This window comes from Felis catus, chromosome C1, assembly GCF_018350175.1.
Source record: "Felis catus isolate Fca126 chromosome C1, F.catus_Fca126_mat1.0, whole genome shotgun sequence".
NCBI lineage: Eukaryota > Metazoa > Chordata > Mammalia > Carnivora > Felidae > Felis > Felis catus.
Genome location: NC_058375.1, coordinates 164276258 through 164296781, shown reverse-complemented (window position 1 = coordinate 164296781; position 20524 = coordinate 164276258). Strand labels below are relative to the sequence as shown.

The following is a 20524-nucleotide window of genomic DNA, read 5'->3' as shown; positions in this document are numbered from 1 at the left end:
CAGCCACTCTGGAAAACCGTATGGAGATTCCTCAAAAAATTAAAAATAGAACTACTCTATGATCCAGCAATTGCCCTACTAGGCATTTATCCAAGGGATACATGTATGCTGTTTCAAAAGGACACATGCACCCCAATGATTATAGCAGCACTATCAATAATAACCAAAGTATGGAAAGAGCCCAAATGTCCATTGATGGATGAATGGATAAAGAAGAAGTGGCATATATATACAATGGAGTATTACGCGGCAATCAAAAAGAATGAAACCTTGCCATTTGCAACTACGTGGATGGAACTGGAGGGTACTATGCTAAGTGAAATTAGTCAGAGAAGGACAAATATATGATTTCACTCATATGAGGACTTTAAGATACAAAACAGATGAACATAAGGGAGGGGAAGCAAAAATAATATAAAAACAGGGAGGGGGACAAAACAGAAGAGACTCATAAATATGGAGAACAAACTGAGGGTTACTGGAGGGGTTGTGGGAGGGGAGATGAGCTAACTGGGTAAGGGGCATTAAGGAATCTACTCCTGAAATCATTGTTGCACCATATGCTAACTAACTTGAATGTAAATTTTTAAAAATAAATTAAATTTAAAAAAAATAGATAAATAGAAAACAAAAAGAAAGGAAAAGGGTTAAACAAAAGAAGAAAGAAAGAAAGAAAGAAAGAAAGAAAGAAAGAAAGAAAGAAAGAAAGAAAGAAAAAGAAAGAAAGAAGAAAACACAACTGGTGCTAAAATCTGCATCTCCTCCCTGAAGAATAATGTTCTCTTTTTTTCCCAGTCCTTTACCCAAGCTTCAGTGATTCCATCCTTCTGGGAAATGCTTAGAAGCCAACTGTGTAGCTGTGTCATATCTAGTTCTGTATTTCTCTTCTGTTTATAACACTGAGAAGAAATACAACAGAAAAGAGCCTCCTGGATGAGACAGAGCTCTCCTTCCAAGACAGTGAAATAGTTCAGCCAGCCAGTAGCCCAGAAGAGCAGAGTGGGATTGAGATACTCAGCATGGAGGACAAAGCCCCAACCTATTCTTGTCTGCATTATCTGCCACTACTTGATGTACTTCAAGAGGAGCAAACAGACCTTCTGTTTCCAAGATGTTGGAGAGAAGCAATCACTGCTATCATCTTGCAAATAATCCTGGATACTAGGAATGGAGCAGCCTTTTCCGGAAGGGGAAGATAGGGATTGACCATGAACCCAAAGAAACTTTGGGCTCCTGGGCTCTCAGTCAGTAGACCATGCAACTCTTGATCTCCGGTTGTGAGCTCAAGCCCCACATTGGGTGTAGAGATTACTTAAAGATAGAATCTTAAGGAGTGCCTGCGTGGCTCAGTTGGTTAAGCGTCCGACTTTGGCTCAGGTCATGATCTCACTGTTGGTAGGTTCGAGCCCCGCATCAGGCTCTCTGCTAATAGTTCGGAGCCCAGAGCCCACTTCGGATTCTGTGTCTGTCTCTCTCTCTCTCTGTCCCTCCCCTGCTCACTCTCTGTCTCTCTCTCAAAATAAATAAACATTAAAAAACTAAAAAAAAAAAAAAAAAAGAATATTAAAATTAAAAAAGAAAGAAAAAAACTTGAGCTTCACTAACTTGGGCCCTTTCAGGTCCTGAAAGATACCCTAGCAATTTTGTATTCGTAACTTTTTTTTGTTAAAGATATTCCCCCAAATTGTAGTTTAGTTTCAACAAAACCCCTAAGAAGGGAATATAGTGGAAGAATGGAATATAAGAAGGTGCTATAGTCTAGCATTCTCTAGAAATGCCTCAAAAGGGTCAGTAACCTGCTGTATTAGCTATTTCCAAGTCCAAATGACCACCAGTCTTTGGCCACCCTTTGTATGTATTAAATTATATCAATAAGACTAGTAGAAGTGGAAGAGATAATGTTGAAGTCTTCACAATCTAAGCAATTGACTTTCCTTTTATGCCAATATTTAGGACTTCTTTCCTCTTAGTTTGCTATTGAATTGAAAGTTTCTATTGAATTTATATTTCTGCATAACAATTATACCTTCAGAAGCAGTTATAAGTGAGATGTCAAATAGAACTATTTTGTATGTTTGTTGCATGTTCATGCTCTGGAAATATGCTTTAGAGGTCAAAACCATGAAAAACTAGATTTCTATTTAGATGGAGATTTATCATTATTTGTGAGCTATGTCCAGTATGATTTCACTTTAAAACCACAAATACAGTTTTAACAATCGGCATTTTTCTTGTTGAGAGGTCTGTGGTCAGACTAAATATCTCTCTGAACCTGATTAGGTCCTGAGGTTTTTAAATTCAATATTCAGCAAATATAGAGCATTTGTTAGGCCATAAGAAATAATTAAGAACTACAGAGCTACTGTAGGTCTCCCTGAGTCTGCCCCTCTTTTCTGATGATAATCGGACATAACCTTGTCTGGTCCCAGGCCTCGCCGTATATAAGACTGGGACAGAAGACTCACAGGATTTAGGTGACATTGCTTTAGGTTTTTACATTAGCAAGCCCTTTGTTTGCTAGTACTCAAGTAATGGAATTTTAAGTATTATTAAATGCTTTATTTCTTCTTCCTCATTCCTAACTATCCTGAATCCAGAAAAACAGACAGACACATGGTCATTCTGTGAAGACAAAAGAACATTGAACAGTAAATTATACAACAGCCGGAACGGTCCACTGTGTATTCATTCTTGTAATGGAACACTGGTGGGTACATTAGCATATTTAGTTTGAATTTTTATAAAATAGAGATGGGATTGTTCTAGCAGTTTCACAGTGTGCATAGCTACCATCATACTCCATGGACGATTTGACTCAAAATAATGCAAGGCTCTGAATAATGGGAAGGGGAAATGTTCTATAAACAATTCACAAGGGTTGGGTACCTCCACTGACAAGATATACTTAACAAACTCTAAAACCCACTTTTCCCAGGGACGTGTGGGTGGCTCAGTTGGTTAAGCGTCTGACTTAGGCTCAGGTCATGATCTCACGGTTCGTGGATTCGAGCCCCACATGGGCCTCTGTGCTGACAGCTCAGAGCCTGGAGCCTACTTCCAGTTCTGTGTCTCCCTCTCTCTGCCCCTCCCCTGCTCTTGTGCTCTCTCTCTCTCTCTCTCTCTCTCTCTCTCTCTCAAAAATAAACATTAAAAATTTTTTTTCAATCCACTTTTCCTATACAAACACAGTATCACTGTATTCCCATGGACTGCATTTACTTTCTTAGAGCTGAACTTTTTTCCAATGTTAGGCCTAAAATAAAATACGCAGAAATCTTTGAACTGTTTCTGTATCATTTTCATTGCTGGAGGGTACCTCCAGAGGTCACCTAGTTCATCCCGATCTCCAGCCAGGACTCTCCCTAATACTGAATATAGCTATATAGTGATCTGCATTAAGAAAGCTTTTAAAGATCCCTGGGGTTAGTCAAAAAATAGCTAATATTGGTCTGATTCATAGAACAACATTATACATATGTCAAAACAGCCACCTTTATCAAGGAAGACATCCATCAGGGTTAAGTGCTAGCTACAGCTTCAAAAGGAAAAGCTTTATTTTCTCAGAGAAAACAGTGGTAGATTAAGGAAATGACCAAGCGTGTTGGTATTTTACTGTTGTTGTTGTTGTTGTTTAGGTATACATTTAATGCTTATCAAAAAGGAAACATTGTCTTGTCAAAGACCGCTGCAGGGGAAGCCCTGAGGTGGCTGGAGCCAGGAGATCACAGCTCCTGTAACAAGTCCTTTCAAATAGCTACAAAGCTGGGAGTGGAAGGGTGAGGTGGGGCTGTTTTTCAAACAAGATCTGATTAGCATCAAGTCAATGGAGGGCAGATGGTGAAACACAAGAATAATATCAACAATCTGAAACTACTATCATACTGTATGTTAACGAGCAGAAATTTAAATAAAAACCTTTAAAAAAGAGGGTGAAACTGTGAAAAACAAAAAAAAAAAGAATAATATTGACAGACCTGAGTTCTACGCGATCTCTTCAACTCCATTAAACCGTGGGTGCAAAAGACAAGAATTTAAGTGTAACTTCAATCTCCTAAGACAATCGCATCACAGTTTTACAGGGATAGTAATCACCCACAACTGTTAGACTTCTGAACTATTGGACTTAAAGCGTGATGCTAGGGGCGCCTGGGTGGCTCAGTCAGTTGAGCGTCCGACTTTGGCTCAGGTCATGATGTCGCAGTTCATGAGTTTGAGCCCTACATCCAGGCTTGCTGCTGTCAGCTCAGAGCCCTCTTCGGATCCTCTGGTCTCCTTCTCTCTCTGCCCCTCCCCCGCTTGTGCTCTCTCTCTCTCTCTCTCTCTCAAAAATAAATAAAACATTAAAGAAAACAAAGCACTACAGTAGAATTTAGAAATCTAGGTAAAAGGAGAGCTTAAAAGTTCTTATCTGGATTATCTGGGTCTTTATGCTTTTTTGTTGAACTATAGAGATTTTAAAGATACAGCTATAACTATTCATAAAGTGAGGACCTGCCCTGACAATTGTCTCAAGTATCCACTTGGCTTTGTGTATGACCGTTGCATTTTTTCACATAATATTTCTGTAAGGTTGCATAAAAGCCTAGTCAACCATGAGTGCTTTCAGGGTTAGAAGCTAGGAGTTCGGGTGAAAACAAGAAGTTTATCACATACCCACCCTCCTACCAACTTTCAAACTTTGTGCTTCTTTCAAAGAATTCCTTGAAAATATTTCACCTTTAAAAACGGAGACACCTCTGTGCTGTCCTAGTAGGCCAGATGCTTCGTCTGGGTTACAGGAAGTGGAAAGTCTCTGCCAGCTTCCTTTGTAATTCCTGACTTTGCAAATGGGAATTCAGCCATTGAGAACTTTTTGATATGCAGCTGCCTTTCTCAGAGAACGCAAACCAACTAACAAAATCTTCGGGTTGCCTTTTCCTTGCCTGAGAGCAAGAGGTAAAAGAATTAAGGAGGTCATTCTGCATGCAGTGTCTTCTTGGCTTTACGACATTCCCACAGTGGACACCTTTGAGTTAATGTGCAGTCTCTGTATTCACCATAACACTCAGGCACTTAAAGTATAGTACCTCCTTAGTTACTTGAATATTTGGCAGAGTAGTTTTTTTTCACCCTTAAACTGCTCAGATAATTGTCCGTTACTTGTGTGTGTAAACCACCTATAAAAAATGTGTCTGTTACTTTTTAAAGTTATTACAGTCAAAAATTTCCCAGAGCAGAATCAAGAAATTCCAAATTGAAGAAACCCCATTAGCTTTTAAGAAAAATCATGGAGGGGCGCCTGGGTGGCGCAGTCGGTTAAGCGTCCAACTTCAGCCAGGTCACGATCTCGCGGTCCGGGAGTTCGAGCCCCGCGTCGGGCTCTGGGCTGATGGCTCAGAGCCTGGAGCCTGCTTCCAATTCTGTGTCTCCCTCTCTCTCTGCGCCTCCCCCGTTCATGCTCTGTCTCTCTCTGTCCCAAAAATAAATAAACGTTGAAAAAAAAAAATTAAAAAAAAAAAAAAAAAAGAAAAATCATGGAAATGAAAGGAGCGTAAGGAAAGACAGAGAGTAGCAGATTCTGTAATTTTTATTACAAAAAAAAAGTTCGAACTCTTTACATGCTAGGACATTCAATGCCATGGAGAAGTTCATTGCAAGCAAACATTTTAAAAAATATACATACTGTATATATTTACATTCAAGTCTGAGTAGTTGGTGTCAAGGTGTAGTTCAGGTTCGAATCTTCACCCACCCTGTGGATTTGTTCAGCTACTGACTAAACAGCGATTGTATCTTCACTCAGGCACATGAAGAGGTAGAAACTGCTTTTTAAAGAAAAAAACAACAAAACTGGAGTGCAAGTGTGAAGATCATCTTTGAAGCAGCTTAGCTACATCAAGGAGGCCCTAACTAGCTTTGGTCATCTCAAGCTGAATACATGTAGCCCGTCCTTTAAATTAAAATCTGGAAAACTTTGGGTAGATGTTCTTCTGAGTACATCAGGGGTTGTCAGAGATCAGCAACTCTGCCACTCGGCACCCAAGAATTGCATATGACTAAGTTAGGCGACATAGCAGCAGGGCTGGGCTGGCAGCTGGGCACCTTTTCCCTGATAAGACACAAATAAAACACAAACGAGTGGCTTACGAGACCTCAAATTGATACCTCTACACCTACAGCCTAGAACTCAGAAGCCGACTAGGATACTTCGTTTCCCAAGTGAAACCTCTATCCCAAACTGAGCTAGTAAGTCTAGACAGGGGTGAGGTGACCTATGACTTCTGCAGGCCAAGGTTTCTCAGCCCCGAGACTAAACCTCATGAGGGCTCTTGGGCCTGAGAAGGGCTCCCTGGGCTCTTGTCAGACTTGGTGGTGCTCGTTCCTGAGAGGGGGAGTTGGAGGGAAGCCACAGGGGTGGCCGAGGGGAGAAGCCCTTCTCGTTCTCTTTTCTTCTGTTTCATCCTGCGGTTCTGGAACCAGATTTTGACTTGCGTATCATTCAGCTGCAAGGAGTTGGCTATCTCGATGCGTCGGGCTCGAGTTAAGTACTTATTGAAATGAAACTCCTTCTCCAGTTCTGTCAGTTGCTTGGTGCTGAAATTCGTGCGGATCGCGCTGGAGGGGCTAGCGGCTCCATACTCGGCGAGTTTGCCTGCAACATAAAGACAGGGCATCGGTGGGGTGAGAGGACGCGGACATAGAACGCGCGCGAGCAGCGGGGCCGGTGAGAATCAAAATCACAGCTCAGCTCTCCTGGGTCTCTGTAGACGCAAGTTGTGCCAGAAGAAACGCCCCACGGAGAGCGCCTTCCCGAAATTTCCTCAATGCCTGGCACATTTTCGGAGCGTGTACTTGGGGCACGCTCAATGGAAAGCGCCTACTTTAACAGCGCTGCGGGACGCATTTCCTTCCTAAGTCCTAAATCGCCGTCCAGAGGGGCAGCTGCAACGCGCTCCCAGCACAATTCTGCGGAGGAGGCTCCGATCCCAACCCCAGTCGCGTCCGTCCAAGGCCCAGATACTTACTTTTCTTAGGGGCGTTCCTCTTCACTTTCATCCACTCGAAGGTGCTGAAGGCGGCGGGGAGGCCGGAGGCCGGCGACGCAGACTTGGGGTAGGCGCCAGGGGCCGGGGACGCGGTCTGGAAGGTCCCAGGGTGGCCGTCGGCTGGCTCTTTCAGACACGCCGGCAAGGGGCCGGGCTCGCCGAAGGCCGCGTAATCCACCTGGCCGCTGAGGAGAAACGAGCCACTGCCCGAGAAGACGGCTGAGGTGGCGTAGTGGACGTGCGCCCCGCCGTCGTCGGCCGGCCGCCCGAGCGCGCACGGGAAGTCGTACGCCGGCCCCGGCCCCAGGAAGCCGTAGTCCGCGCCCCCTGCCGCGGCAGGTGCGGCGCCCGGCTCGTAGGCGCCCTCCAGGGTGCACGGCGCGTAGGAGGGCGCGGCCGAGGGCGGCGCGGGGGGTGGCGCGGGGGTGGCCGGGGGCAAAGGCGCAGGTCGGGCGGCGGCCAGGGGCAGGCAGCTGACGAAGGCGCCGTCGCCGCTGCCCAAGGGGAAGGCGGGCTGCAGGGCCACGGGCCGGGCGTCGGCGCGGCAGAACTTGGGCGCGAAGCTGAGCGCGTCGCCGCCGCCCCCGCCGCTGCCGCACGACACGTACTCCAGGTAGGAGCTCATGGTTCCGGCCCACCCGCCTGAGCGGGGGCCCGAGCGCGGGGCCGGGCAGGACCGCCGCGGGCTGCGCCGTTCCGCCTTTCCTCTCTACCCGAACTGCCTTCGCCGAGCCATGGCGAGCGGGCCGGAGGTAAATAGTGGCCTAATATAGCAGCGGGGGTGGCCACGTGGCGCTGGCCGGCCAATGGGCGCCTGCCCCGCACGGCCGGGGTCCCGACTGGCGCGCTGCTCCACGCGCCTGCCCCGCCGCCAACTTTGCCAAACCCGCGGGTGGCCGCCGTCCAGCGCCCTCAGGCCGCGGGGAGAGCGGGCGCGGCCCCGGGGCGGCGTGGAGAAGGGCGGGGCGAGAGCGCCGGACGCCTGCCCCCCGGGACGGGCACTGGACGAAGCGGGAGGAGAAAGGCAAGACTAGCCGCTCGGGTGAGGACGAGAGGATAGAGGGCGAGACGCTTGTTCTTCTGGATCGGTGGGTGGCTGATCCCTCGGGTGCGGATAGTGGGCACTGAGGTGGGGAAGGGGTGAAAAGGGAGCGTGGAGTTCGACCCGTGGGCACTGTTCAGAGCCCTATGCGCTTTCGGTTTTCCTGGCACTGGTGTTACCCTTCCCCTAAACCTAGAGGACGTGTTTACTTTTCCCTCGCTTTCAGCCTGCCTCCGATTCACCGGACTGAATGTTGTGCCCTAGGCGCTCTGTACCTGGGGCGGCATCAGATCTTCACGTTTAGACTAGATTTTCACGTTACTTCGGCAGAGTCCCTTCAGTTTCCGCTCTTACCGTTTGTGGAGTCAAGGTGGGGGCGAGTGTTGGAGCGCCAGGTTTTGATTGGGACAAAAGATAAGGTTTCTGCCTTGCGGAGAAGTTTACCAGGCTTCCCCCATAACTGGGTTATCCAAATACAGCATCTGCGCTTGTGGTTGAACGCTCGTGCTCCTCTCCGGGAGGCTGGCTCCCGCACCCGGGCTGCGCACGCTCTGGCTGGGGCGCTTGGCTGGAGGGTGCAGAGGCTTCCCAGGGAGCCGTCAGATCTCAGAGGTTTGGACGGGCTTGTACCTTGAAGCAATTAAAGCTTCTGTTCCATCAGATAAGTGCTGCGTCGTCTCTTGCGAGTGAAATCTGAGGGCTCACAATGTTAATGGGCTCACGTCTTTCCCTTGATAATACGGTTTTGTTTACTGAGCGTGGAGAGACGGGAAATAAAAGTGCAACTGGCACAGGAAATGAAGACTAGAAAGGTTACAAAGACCGGCTTTACATGGACAAACTTTTCAACTTCCTCGAACATTTCTTTGGGGCTGCAGGAAAATAGCAAAACTATATAAATAAATGTTATTTACACACAGCAGTCATGAGAGAGGGTGGCTTCCTAAAACTGTGTGAATACGGTCTACTCTTGACTTATTCAAGTGCCCTTGAGAATTTGATCCATTATAGCCTCTTAGTTATGGTGACGGAGGTTTTATTATTGTTTCACTGATCCACTTGTCATGCAAGAGCGATTGAGCCCTTGCCTAAAATTCCACTCTGAGGAAGCCGGGGAAAATAGGAGCCATCACAGTGCGGGGAGCCAGTTCCTTACAGGGATGTGAACCTGTGAATAAACAGAGCCACACCAGAAGTGTTACCCTGGTGAGGCTGAAGTTGAGCCAAGGTGGGGAGGGGGGAGGTGGAGGGTACCCAGCTAGGAGTGAGCACAAAGCTAATAGTTCTGCTGTTGCGGCACTGCTGGAGTTCTGGGATTTGGTTGGGAAATGGAATCCTGTGCTGAAGATGGCCCTTCAAACTTGATGTTGCTACTTCAGGCTTTTCCTTTAGCCAATCAGATGACAAAGGTCCTAAATAGTTCTTTGAAAGAGAAAAATAGAGTCTCTTTTCTAGCTCTCTGGACAGGGAATGGTAGAGCTCTTCAGACCTAGCTGAGACTTCATATGTAGAAACATTTTTTTGCTGTCCCCAACTCTGATGGCCATACAAAAATATCAGCGACCCAGATGCTGCTGAGTTCACATAACACCTCATGCACCCCTGGCTAGACTTGAAGAGCCAGTTTTTACCAGGATAGTGACCTAGCATGCACACCTCTGTCTAAATCAGTCTTTCTCTCGAAAGGTTTTCGGTTAATCACAACTCCTAGGCCCAGAAGCCCCAGCAGGTCAAGAAGGAAGATGGCCTTCTAAACCTCTCTGGAGAAGGCATCCTGCAGGCTGCAACTCAGGATGTAGGACAGAAAACTAAGCCTAATTGCCCGGCAGATCTGACCAAAACCTATCACACTAAGGGCCTTTGCTCTAAGGTTTCAGGGAAAACAGGCAGCCTAGGTGCCTTGGCAAACTTCATTGCAACAGAGACCAGGCTTCTGCTGCTAAGCACTTGGGGCAAAGGTTGGGTCCTTCCTGTCACAATTAAGCATTGACTTTGATCCACCCATGAGCTGTCTACACTGTTTCTCTGAAGCAAAATTTTGGAGATTGAACTTTCGCTGGTGGAAGAAAATGTCCTAAAAGAGAATGAGATTGTTTTCTTAAAATTGTATTGTTTTGTTTTCAGAACTATGAGTGGGAGTTGCCGGGAGGAGGGTGTTCAATATTCGTTCAGACCCAATTGCAGTTCAATGATCATTGCGTACAGGGAGCTACATTCTGTTCGTCCTTCTCTCTACTCCCTTTAACCTCTCAGGCTTTGGCATATCCTACACCTTGGGGCCAAGAGCTGCCATCTCAACTCCTGGACTGGTCCTTGACTTATTCATATTGGAGCCGAGACTCTGGTCATCTCAGACTCAGATTCATCATTTCCCAAGGACCTACTGTGTCAGAACATTTTGTTAGGGGAGGTCTAGGCTGCACAAAAAAAGATACTCTCAAACCAAAGGAACAAGGGATTCATTTCTGGCACAGGTCTCAACTATGCTATAAATCTACTCCAGAAGAATGTGAATCTATAGTTCTCTAAGGAGAGATCGGAAGATATTATTGGAGGAGCTATATGCAGAAAGATGTGAACATAGGATATTTTGAGTAACTTTAAAGTTTGTCTCCTAGATGTTCACAGAGTATGGGAGAAATGTCTTACTAATTTTATTGCTTGTTCAAGTCATGAATTCCCAAGGGTCACTTGCCCTGCCAGGTCCGGGTGCTGTGAGTTCTCAGCAGGAGGTGACAGCAGAGGGGCCTGATTGCCAGGTTGTGTTTGATGTCGGAATGCTTTGAAATCTCTCCCATACTGCTAACCAGGGCAGCCACCCTGAAACCCCACCCCCCATGACAACCTTTGTCTCTCATTCAAACAACAAACTTTTTTTTTCTCCTGCAGACAGAAGACAGAAGTGAGGGAGGGTGACACTCTGGTCTTCTGTATGTTTACAGTTGTTCCTAAGAAGCCTCTTGCAACCCCTCTCCACGAGTCTCTTCATGTTACCCCTTGGAGACGCTTTGAGCACATGCAGACTTTTGGCTCCACAGCCCCAAAGGGTAGAAGGGCTCTTGCTTGTTGGGGTGAAAAGTGGGGGGGGGGGGGTTCTGGGCTTTTCTCTCAAGCAAGATTTGTAGTTCTCTGCAGAAGCCTTCAGTCATCCCATGATGGAAGTGGGGGTGAAGGACAGGAATTCTAAACCTATCAGAAGCCTGATAACAGGACCCTCCTTGAGGAAAACAGTTTGGAGTGCTGTGCCTTTCCCTGAGAGCTTTGTGAATGAAAGGCTCATGGGTCAAGCCCTTGCCTGGCACACAGTAAACATACAAGAAATGTTTGTTGGACAGAAATAAAAATGGACAGAATGGTGTGTTTTTACCATGACTAATATCGGATAAAAGATATCTTTAGATAACGGCTCCCAAAACCAATTCATGTGGGTGGAAATCAGCATAGAAGCTTCTTTAAAAGTGCAGGTTCCTGAGCCCACCCAAGAGATTTTTATCTACTGTGCCTGACTCCAGTAGGAGTTGTGATAAGCCTCTTGAGTGATTCTCAAGCAGGGCTCTTGGGAACCATATTTTGAGAATTTCTGCCTCTCAGAAATTGGGGTGGGCAATGTGGGAAGAGAGGGGTAATTCGGTGGGAGGGGCCCTTGGCTAGCATCATGAGAGCTCATGGCTAGCGGGAACATTATACCTGAACAGTGCCCAGAAGCCTCTTGGGTGGTAGGGGCAGAGAATGTGAAATGGCTCTCACATTTTGGTTTGGCAGCCTAAGTCTAGTTGGGGTGAAGTTTTATAAAATATCCTTAAGTAGTAGTCAGTAGAACTTTCCCAAGTTTTGCTGATAAAATAGTGCTTTGCAGAGACCTGGCTTCCGCTCCTTGTCACCTTCCTAACTTGGCTTTAGGGATGCCAGTAAGGTAGGAAGTGAAAGGCGTTTGTCTCTCCCAGTCTCTTTAGAGAAAATGTAGAGTAGTTCTGAGGTAATGGAAAGAAGGAAGGAGGAGTAGGAATAGGAGTCTCAAGAGGGCGAAGCCAACTCTTCTTTCCTTCCACCTCTCCCAAATTGTCTGGAATGAACATCTGAGCTCCGGGGAGCCAGAGGGAATGAAATGTCCCTTGGCCGAAGCTGTAACTCTTCCTTTGATTAAAGATGAAGATGTCATAAAATGTCAGTGCGAGAAGGCCCCTTAGAGATGAGTGACATTGAACCCCTCATTTCAGAGAGGAAGTAACTTTACTCAGTGGTTAAAAGACAAAACTATCGGGGTACCTGGGTGGCTCAGTCGGCTGGGCATCCGACTTTGGCTCAGGACATGATCTTGCAGTCTGTGAGTTCAAGCCCCACATCCGTCTCTGTGCTGACAGCTCAGAGCCTGAAGCCTGCTTTGGATTCTGTCTCCCTTGCTCTCTGCCCCTCCCCCACTCCTGCTCTGTCTCTCTCTCTCTCTCTCAAAAATAAATAAACATTTAAAAAAAAAAAAAGACAAAACTACCCTGCAAAAAATGAGGGAACTAACTTGGGTCTCCCGACTGTCTACAGTCTGCTGCCTGTCCACAGTGTACGAAGAGGAAAGAGTAAAACAGCCCCTCCTTTGCACTGTGGCAGGGTCAATGCTGAGCAAGCAGAGACATGTTGAAGGAGACACCCTTGTTTCTGGGAGGCCACACAGGCAGTGTGACTGCCTGGGAGGCTTGCTGGCCTCCCTTTGCAATTTGCTGAACTGGTGCTCCAGACTTCTGAGGCCCAACCTTGAGCTACTCCTAGAGAAGGCAGAGATGGATCTGGGTCCCCACCCCCTCCACCACGCAAGGGTTAAGGATCCCCTCATTTCCTGCTGAGCTTGACCCCTGGGGGATCAAAACCAGAGGTGTCTTTCCATTAATGTAACTGGATAGTACAAATTTAGGACCGTGTGAACACAGGTATACCCAGGTCGGTTACACTTGTACTAATCTTTTTCTCCTTTATTTTTTAAATAGGGTATACATTGAAATTTACATGGTTCAAGATTCAAAGGGTACACAGTGGTATGCAGTGAGCATCTTTCTCCCATCACCTAGTTCTCCTTCAACATAGGCACCAGTTAAGAGTTTCTTACATGTCTTTCCAGAGATACCTTATACGTTTCTCTCTATCTATAAATCCCCCCACGTTTTTGTTTTTTGTTTTTTTTTTTTTTTTGCTTAAATGATGGTGTACCAGACAGACTCTCTCGCACCATGTTTTTTCCCCTGTTGTATCTTGAAGATCATTTCCTATAAATGCATACAGAACTTCCTGGCTTATTTTTACAACTTCATGCTGTTCTGCTGTACACACCTACCACAATTTATTTAACTAATCCCCTATTAATGGATATTTCGCTTATTATTCATTGTTTTCCCATTACAAACACATGTTCAAGTTTTTAACCTATTAGAAAAGTCCCCAGACATGGAATTACTTAGTCAAAAGTATGTGCGCTGGCAGTCTTGACGCAGATTGCCATATTGCTCTCCTTAGATGTGAATCACTTTATGCTTCTGCCAGCAACATATGAGAATTCCTGTTACCTCATACCCTTGCCAAGTCAGTGGGATAGTAAAAGTTTTTCTTTTTGTCAGTCTGATAAATAAAGAATAATACCTTTTACTTATCCTTACAGCATCTCCAAAAATGCCATTCTTTTTTATCTTGTTTGATCCTTTCATAATTCTAGTTTACAGATAGTAATGGCGACACAGAAAAGATAAACTGTTGGTCGTTATCCCACCCAATGTAAATGGCCAAGGTCAGACGTTCAGCACTCTTTCCTGTACTGCCCTGTGCCCCGAGGAAGCCTAAGGAGATTCAGAGAGAGTGGGTGGCTTCGAGCATTCCCTGAAAGACACATGATATAAAAAAGCTTTCTGACATCTGCTAAGAGGCCTCCTCCTTAGTGGTCTGATACCAAGACCACATTTCTGCATGTGTCCCTGGAGAGTACCCTCCGGAAGCAGAGGAGCTCTAATTAGCAATATGATCTGACCTAGTCCTAAGCATTAGCCTGTATTCAATATCTGGGAAGCAGTAGGTGTTGGTTTTAATTTTCCTGAGACTTATTTCTCACTGGACATCCAGGATCTGAGTTATTGATCAGCATGGTGTGGGTAAGAGGATGTTTTCCCTCGGTTTTAGCTTTGCCTGTGATTCTCATTTAGACCTGGTGAAGATACCTGGTGAAGATAACACACACACACACACACACACACACTCACACACACACGCAACTTTACTGATAAACTTATGAGGTAGATATCTATTGACTGTTTCACTGAAGATGAAACTGAAGGCCAGAAAGATTAAGTGTATTGTTTAGGGTCATACAATGTATCAGCAAAACAGAAAATACAGTGTAGACCTAAAACAGAAGTCCTTAGTTTCCCCCTGCAAAATCTTCTTTTTCCCCTTCCTGTATTCATTTTGGTGAATGACCTGGCTACCCAATCAGGGCCTCTAAATAGAAGGCTAGGGATTAACATCCATAACTCCTCTTTCACTGGTCCAACTGTCAGCAAGTCCTGTGAATTTGTGCTCCTAAATGTCTTCCCTCTTCATCCTCGTTACCTTAGTTCCTCCCTAGGCTGGATTATTGCAGCAGCTTCCCCTTCTTTCCTTCTTGCCTCCTATCCCTCCTCCAGTCAGACACAGCATCCCTCCCAAAGAGCAAGCTTTCCAAATAGATAACGTCATGTCCCAGTTTAAAAACTTCAGTGGCTTCTCACTGCCTGCAGATTAATTCCAGACTCCTTTCCACGGACCTCATACAACCTCTTTCGCCAGCCAGATGCTCTACTCCAAACTCTCTTTGTTCCAGGTCTAGACCTTGTTCTTTCTTCCCTCCCTGCTTGCGTGTGCTGCTCTTTCCACCGAGTATGTCCCTCCTTCCTAGACCTAAAAAGCTCATACTTCAGGAATCAACATTCACCTCCTCTGAGAAGCCTTTTCTGACACTACACTTGTGTCAGTGGCTCCTTCTCTTTATTCCAGGAACCTTTAGGCCATACTTCTGTTCTAGCATCTGTCACAGTTTTAGGATTCTTTTTCTTCCCCAGTAGATCAAAAGGCATACACTATTAGTGACCCATTTTTAGATCTGAGAGCCCAGCACAGTGCACACAGGAGCTGTTCAGCAGGTATTGCTGAAAGGCAAGGCGAGAGAGAGAGACTCTGACCCAAGGACAAGAGGACCAGTATTTTAATTGCTTAAAGAATTCAGGACACTGTGCAAGACTTAATGCTACAGCTTCTATCTATCTAAAGTAAAATGATAGTAGAACATCTCTCCAAAGCAAGTTAATTTCCACCTGAGAGGATGCTGAGAGAGAAGACAGGGAGGGAGGAGCTGGGATTTTGTCTTTCAGGGGCTCTTTCCTATAGGCTAAGGCAACAACTTTTAACTAACGTCAGAAATTTCTCAGCTGATGTCACTCAAAAAGAGGGTAAAAGAGGGGATAGCCTGAAACTTTCTTAGAACTTCCCGAGGACTACAAGCACCACCATAAGAACGCTTCACCACCCACTTTACCCATGACCTCCTGCTGCAAACAGCTCTAATGCTAATGACCTCCTTCTCTCTCCCTCCACCAACGCTCACAGTTTTCAGTCTATCCCTTTCTGGTATTTCTAAAATGAACCCCAAAAGAGCTGAAGTAAAAATACTCCAGTCCTTCCTTCACACTTGAAAAGAGAGGAGAGGCATATCATTATGGTTGGCATTTTACGTGTATTTTTAGTGTTCTTTTTTATATGGCATTCAGGTTTAGTTCCAAGTTTAACAGGGATACCCTTGCTTCCTTCCAAATAAATTACTCCTGCAGGTAAATAAGAGAACTAAACTAGCTCCGCCCCATCCCTGAATTCTAGTCCCCTGGGAATCTTTTTTTTTTTTTTTTTTTTTTTTTTTTTTAAGACTCTTACATAGTGTCTGCAAAACCTGGGATTTTCCTCTTCCCTTTCCAGGGGTACAGCTGCGCTAAGGGTGTGACGGGGGGCGGGGAGCAGGAGGGGGGGCAGGGTATACAGTCTCCGTGCGTCTGGGGCGGGCGCGGGGGTCGCCCCTTAGGAGAGCCGTGGGCTGCAAGGGGTCCGGAGGCGGGGCCGGCAGGCGGCCGGGAGTACCGGGAGTGGGGGAGGGGGGGGTGTCCGGCCTCGCGCCGCAGAGCTTGGGGCAGCGGGTCGCGCCCTCCGTGAGCGCTCTCCCCGGGTGCCTGTGTCTCCTCTGCTTGCGGTTTCTGGTCGGCTCCCAGCTGGCCCAGACTTGCTCTGAAGTAGGAGGAACCGCTGTCGAGTGAAAAGTGCACACCGGGTGATTGATGAATTCTTAATAGGACTAACCTCTCCCGCCACCACCCCCCCCCGACCCTCGACACACACTGAGAAATCCTTCACCCAAGCCCCCCCCCCGCCCCTCCCCAGGCCTCGTCGCCGGCGAGAGGGGACGCGGCCGCCAGCCGGTTGGGTGATTAACTCACCGTTTGTCTTTCGGAAAGTGTGCCAGGTGGATTGAGGCAGCCTGGCCGCTCCGGCTCTCTGCTGACTGCGCCCGGCTGCAGGCCGGAGAGCGCGGAAGGAGCGCGCGCGTCACATGGTGGCGCGGCCCGGAGCCGGCCTTTGTGCCGCGCGACCGCCCGGCCGCCCCGGGGAGGCGGCGGCTATTGTTCCCCGCGGGGGAGGGAGGTGCTCAGACTCGGGGTCCACGCCAGCCTCCTCCCCAGAGTGCCCCCACATCTGAGGACGGGTGGGGGCTTCCTTTGTGTGTTTTGGGCCTGCGACGGGAATGGCGCGCCGTTGCCGCCCCAAGGGGCCGCAGAAGGGGCCGAGAGGTTGGTGCCAGCGCTGTCGCTACTTCGAGCTCGGCCCAACCGACCGACCCAGTTTCCCGCTCTGCCCTTGCGGAAGAGACGGGGAGGGATGTGGTATTTGTAGGGCAAGCGCTTGGAACAATAGAGCCATCAAAAGGCCTTCTCCCTGGTCTCCTCCCAAGGCAGCGAGGCTCTTCTCCCCTCTTTCGGAAAGGCCGTGGCCCAACAGGTCCTCTTGGCCTGATTTTAGGCCTGCTTTCCCAGTAAAAACACTTCATCTGCTCTCCACGAATCCTAATTTAAAGTCTCCTCCTTGGACTCTTACTGATGTAAACATCCCATTTTCATTATTTTCCAGATATTATTCTTCCATAAATTGATCCAGACTAGCCATAGGAACCAGTCAAGATATTTTGCCACAGGATCTAGGACAAGAGGATTTACCTACTATTTATTGCCCACCTTGCAAATCTCCTAGGGACCTTTCACCTGCTTCTGCTACTGCAAGTGATTGGACATCCATTTACATTTCCTCTTCTTCGTGTGTGGAAGGAAACTTGTTCACTGTGCTTCAGGCTGCCCCTGGCCTGAAAGCGGGTCCTTGAATTCCCCTTGGACCATTCCAACTTGCCAAGGTGGTTATGAGACCTGAGGGAGGTGTTTAGGCGTGGACTTTGGGCCAGGTGTGTAAATCCATTTGGTACCAACTTTGGGCCCCAAGGATAAGGGCATGTGTAGCTGCACCAGAAGAGAGGGGAACAGTGAAAACTAAAATTTCACCCTCTGTGATGATCTTCACCACCACCAGTACCAACAATGCTGTAAGTACAGAGGATTCACCTACCCAGTCGTTTTTCCTCTCCATCCGGGCCCTCTGCAAGAGTGAGCCAGTGCTCAGAGATGGTGGAGGGTATGGCTGGTGACTCAGTCTCAACTGTGTCTCAACTGTGTCCCAACTGTGTCCAAAGTGTCTAGGGAGGAGTCTGCTCACCGGTAGCTATATCCTCTCTGGGAAGGCACAGTGCCCTAAAGTGGTGAGGCTGTAGGCCTGTGGGAACTGGGGCCTCCTGCCCCTCTTTTTATTTTTATTTAATACTCACAAACTTCTCTTCATCCCCCCCCCCCTTTTTTTCCCTTACAGTTTCTGAAAGAAGGACCGAAGTAACACCAAGAACTCCCAGAGGAAGAGGACCTTCCTGGATCTGTAACTGGGATTAGCCAGTTCTTTACTGGGAGAGAAAGTTTCAACTAATCCTCAGGATAAAAGCAAACAGGCCTGTGACTGTCCCTTGAACACTGACAGTGTAAACAAGCTTCTGGCTCCTCCAGGTCAAGCAGAGGAACACTTTTCATTAGAATGTTGGGTTTCTTCTTTGTTATTCAAACATACACCCACACACATCCCCTTGTCCCTCCCTAATGAACAAACCTCAACAGATGGACAGCCTAGACTCCCAAGACTTAGGGCTGAGAAGATGCACTTCACTCAAGGGTGGGTTGGCTTGTACAGAATGGGGGAGAGAGAAGAAATGGGAAGCTAGTATAGGTAATTACTGTCTTTTAATACTCCTTACAGATAGAAATCCAAAAAATCCTGTTCCGCAAGGTTAGCAGCCTCTGGGGCCTGGGAAACCGATTTGGCTGATGTGTCTGTGATAGGGACTAGGCTTGGGGCTGCACCAGGGGGAAAGTACTCACTCTATATTCTATCATTCTCTCTCATTTGAAAGCCTGTACAAAGAAATGGTACAAATGGATGGTTAACTTAATGATTCCATCAGAGGCGGATTTTTCTCTGTCAGGACCCAGGATGAGGCTGAGGTCTGAAAGCCAGGAGGCAGAACATATACTTAATCGCCCTTTCTTACTGCCTTTCCAGGGGCCGGGACTGCTCTTCAGACCTTTCCTCTGCCACGTCCCCGTACCCCTGGCTAGCTCAGTTGGGTCTTCTTACCCCACTCCTGGCTGGGCCTGAGTTTCTCCTGGTAGCCACGGCAAGGTCTCCTTATGGCTAAATCTTTTCCCACTCCCACCTCCCATTCTACTGTGGGCCATTTTTGCAGCCTCCTCTCTACCCAGCTTTAATTAACATTTGATTGCCTGGACAGAACAACCAGGGGCTCCCAAACCGCTGCCACCCCCATCCATGGACCCTTTCTTCAGGCCTCAGGATGATCCCCCACAACCTCACTGATCCCTCCCCTCCCCCAGCGCTCCCCGCCGCCTCTATAGGGAAAAAAAAAAAAAAAAAAAAGCCGAGCTGGTCAAGGCCTGAGCCAGAGAGCCAGGTCCTCCTCTGGAGCAGCAAAGGGGGTAAACCTCCCAGACACCAATGCCCAAAGCGAGGCCCGGCCCTTCCCCACCTCCAGGGGTAGGCCCAACAGTGCCATTGTGAGGCCTTTCCCGACGCGGAGCCCTTAGGGAAGCTGCGCACACAAAGGCGCAGCCGCTCCTGGAAGCCCGGCTTGCTCGGCGCCCTCAACCTAGCACCGGACAGTCGAGGCCTTGTGCCCTCCCCCATTGTACCCCACGCGGCCGTCTCGGGCAAAAGTCACGGGCTGGGGTGGAGGTTTCCTTCTCCTGCCAGCTTGCCCCTTCCCGCTCCAGGTCACACACTCCCCCCCCACTTCCCCGGGAAGGAGAGGCCTGGGCCCAGAGCGCCATTGCCCAGCCGGTGCTCCCCTCCCCCACGCTCTTCTTTCTGCTTTCCCGAGGCCCGGGAGGGAGGAGGCGGGCGCCTCCGCCGATAGAGCAGCTATTGTGACCTTCCCTCGCCGAGCGGGAACCCAACCGAGTGTACCGCTGGCGGGGGAGGAGGCGACTGTATGCGCAGACCTCGGGGTGCAGAGGGGGGTGGTACTGGGAAATAAATAAAGGTTTGCAACCTTGGGCAGTTGGGCCCTTCAGAGGGCGTTTGGTTGTGTTTAGACTCCGGTGCTTCCTAACACTAATTGCGGGCTCAAAAGGAGCGGAATTTATGGCGAAGGCCAAGGCGGCTTGTTTATAATTTATGAAGTTTTAAATGGCTGTGCTGCAGGCCCTCCTCTGCCCTGGCCGGCGGCCGCGCGGGAAGCGCCTCCCCAGACTCGCCACCGCGCCCTCCTCCCCGCGCCAGGAGCGGCGGAGTGTGCCCATCACATGACACGCCGAGGGCAGGAAAGAATCCAAGCCATTCTAGGAAGCCTCGAGGAAACCTGTCACCAAAGGTGAGAGAAAGTCAATTTGTCCCAAGCGAACTCCCCCACCCCGTTAGAGAGGGGTGCCTCCGGGTAACTGCCCGGAGAGGGAGCCCCCGACCCCGCACCTCTCTGGAGCATCAGTGTGAGAGGAAGCTGATGTCAGCCGGCCTAGACACCGTTTAAAGTCTAATCCATGAGACCTAAGCCGCAGATGACACTTGGGGCCTTGCAGACACCCGCAGACTCAGCAGATACTCCTGCGGTAACACACCGCGCTGGAAAACGCCTGGAGCCATAATGCATTATGTATTTTTATTATTATTTATGGTAGGAAGAGGAGATGAGGGAAAACCGGGCTGAATCTAAACAGCCTGATAATTCATCTATTTAATATTTAGCCAGTTAAGAAAGGTTGTTGTAATCCCTGCAAGGCAGCAAGCTCTTCTTTGACTTCCCTAA

General features: G+C 48.1%; 1 protein-coding gene and 2 long non-coding RNA genes across 6 annotated transcripts; 1 reads left to right on the top strand and 2 right to left on the bottom strand.

Moving 5' to 3' along the window:
* Positions 1-5548: 5548 nt before the first annotated feature.
* Positions 5549-7841, bottom strand: HOXD1 (homeobox D1). The gene is made up of 2 exons (XM_003990947.6): positions 7005-7841; positions 5549-6631 (listed from the first exon to the last, which is right to left on the bottom strand). Exons 1-2 carry the CDS (start codon positions 7648-7650, stop codon positions 6297-6299), a joined length of 981 nt encoding a protein of 326 aa, XP_003990996.5. The 5' UTR covers positions 7651-7841; the 3' UTR covers positions 5549-6296.
* On the top strand, positions 7508-19119 carry LOC102899140. 4 transcript variants are annotated; one of them, XR_006583331.1, is made up of 3 exons: positions 7508-7638; positions 17245-17707; positions 18028-19119. It is a non-coding gene; the product is annotated as an uncharacterized LOC102899140 (long non-coding RNA). The 4 variants fall into 4 exon arrangements; XR_441031.4 differs by lacking the exon at positions 7508-7638 and adding an exon at positions 7922-8067; XR_441032.5 differs by lacking the exon at positions 7508-7638 and adding an exon at positions 7948-8113.
* Positions 15265-17250, bottom strand: LOC111561875. Its single transcript, XR_002744850.2, has 2 exons — positions 16557-17250; positions 15265-16365 (listed from the first exon to the last, which is right to left on the bottom strand). It is a non-coding gene; the product is annotated as an uncharacterized LOC111561875 (long non-coding RNA).
* Positions 19120-20524: the final 1405 nt, after the last annotated feature.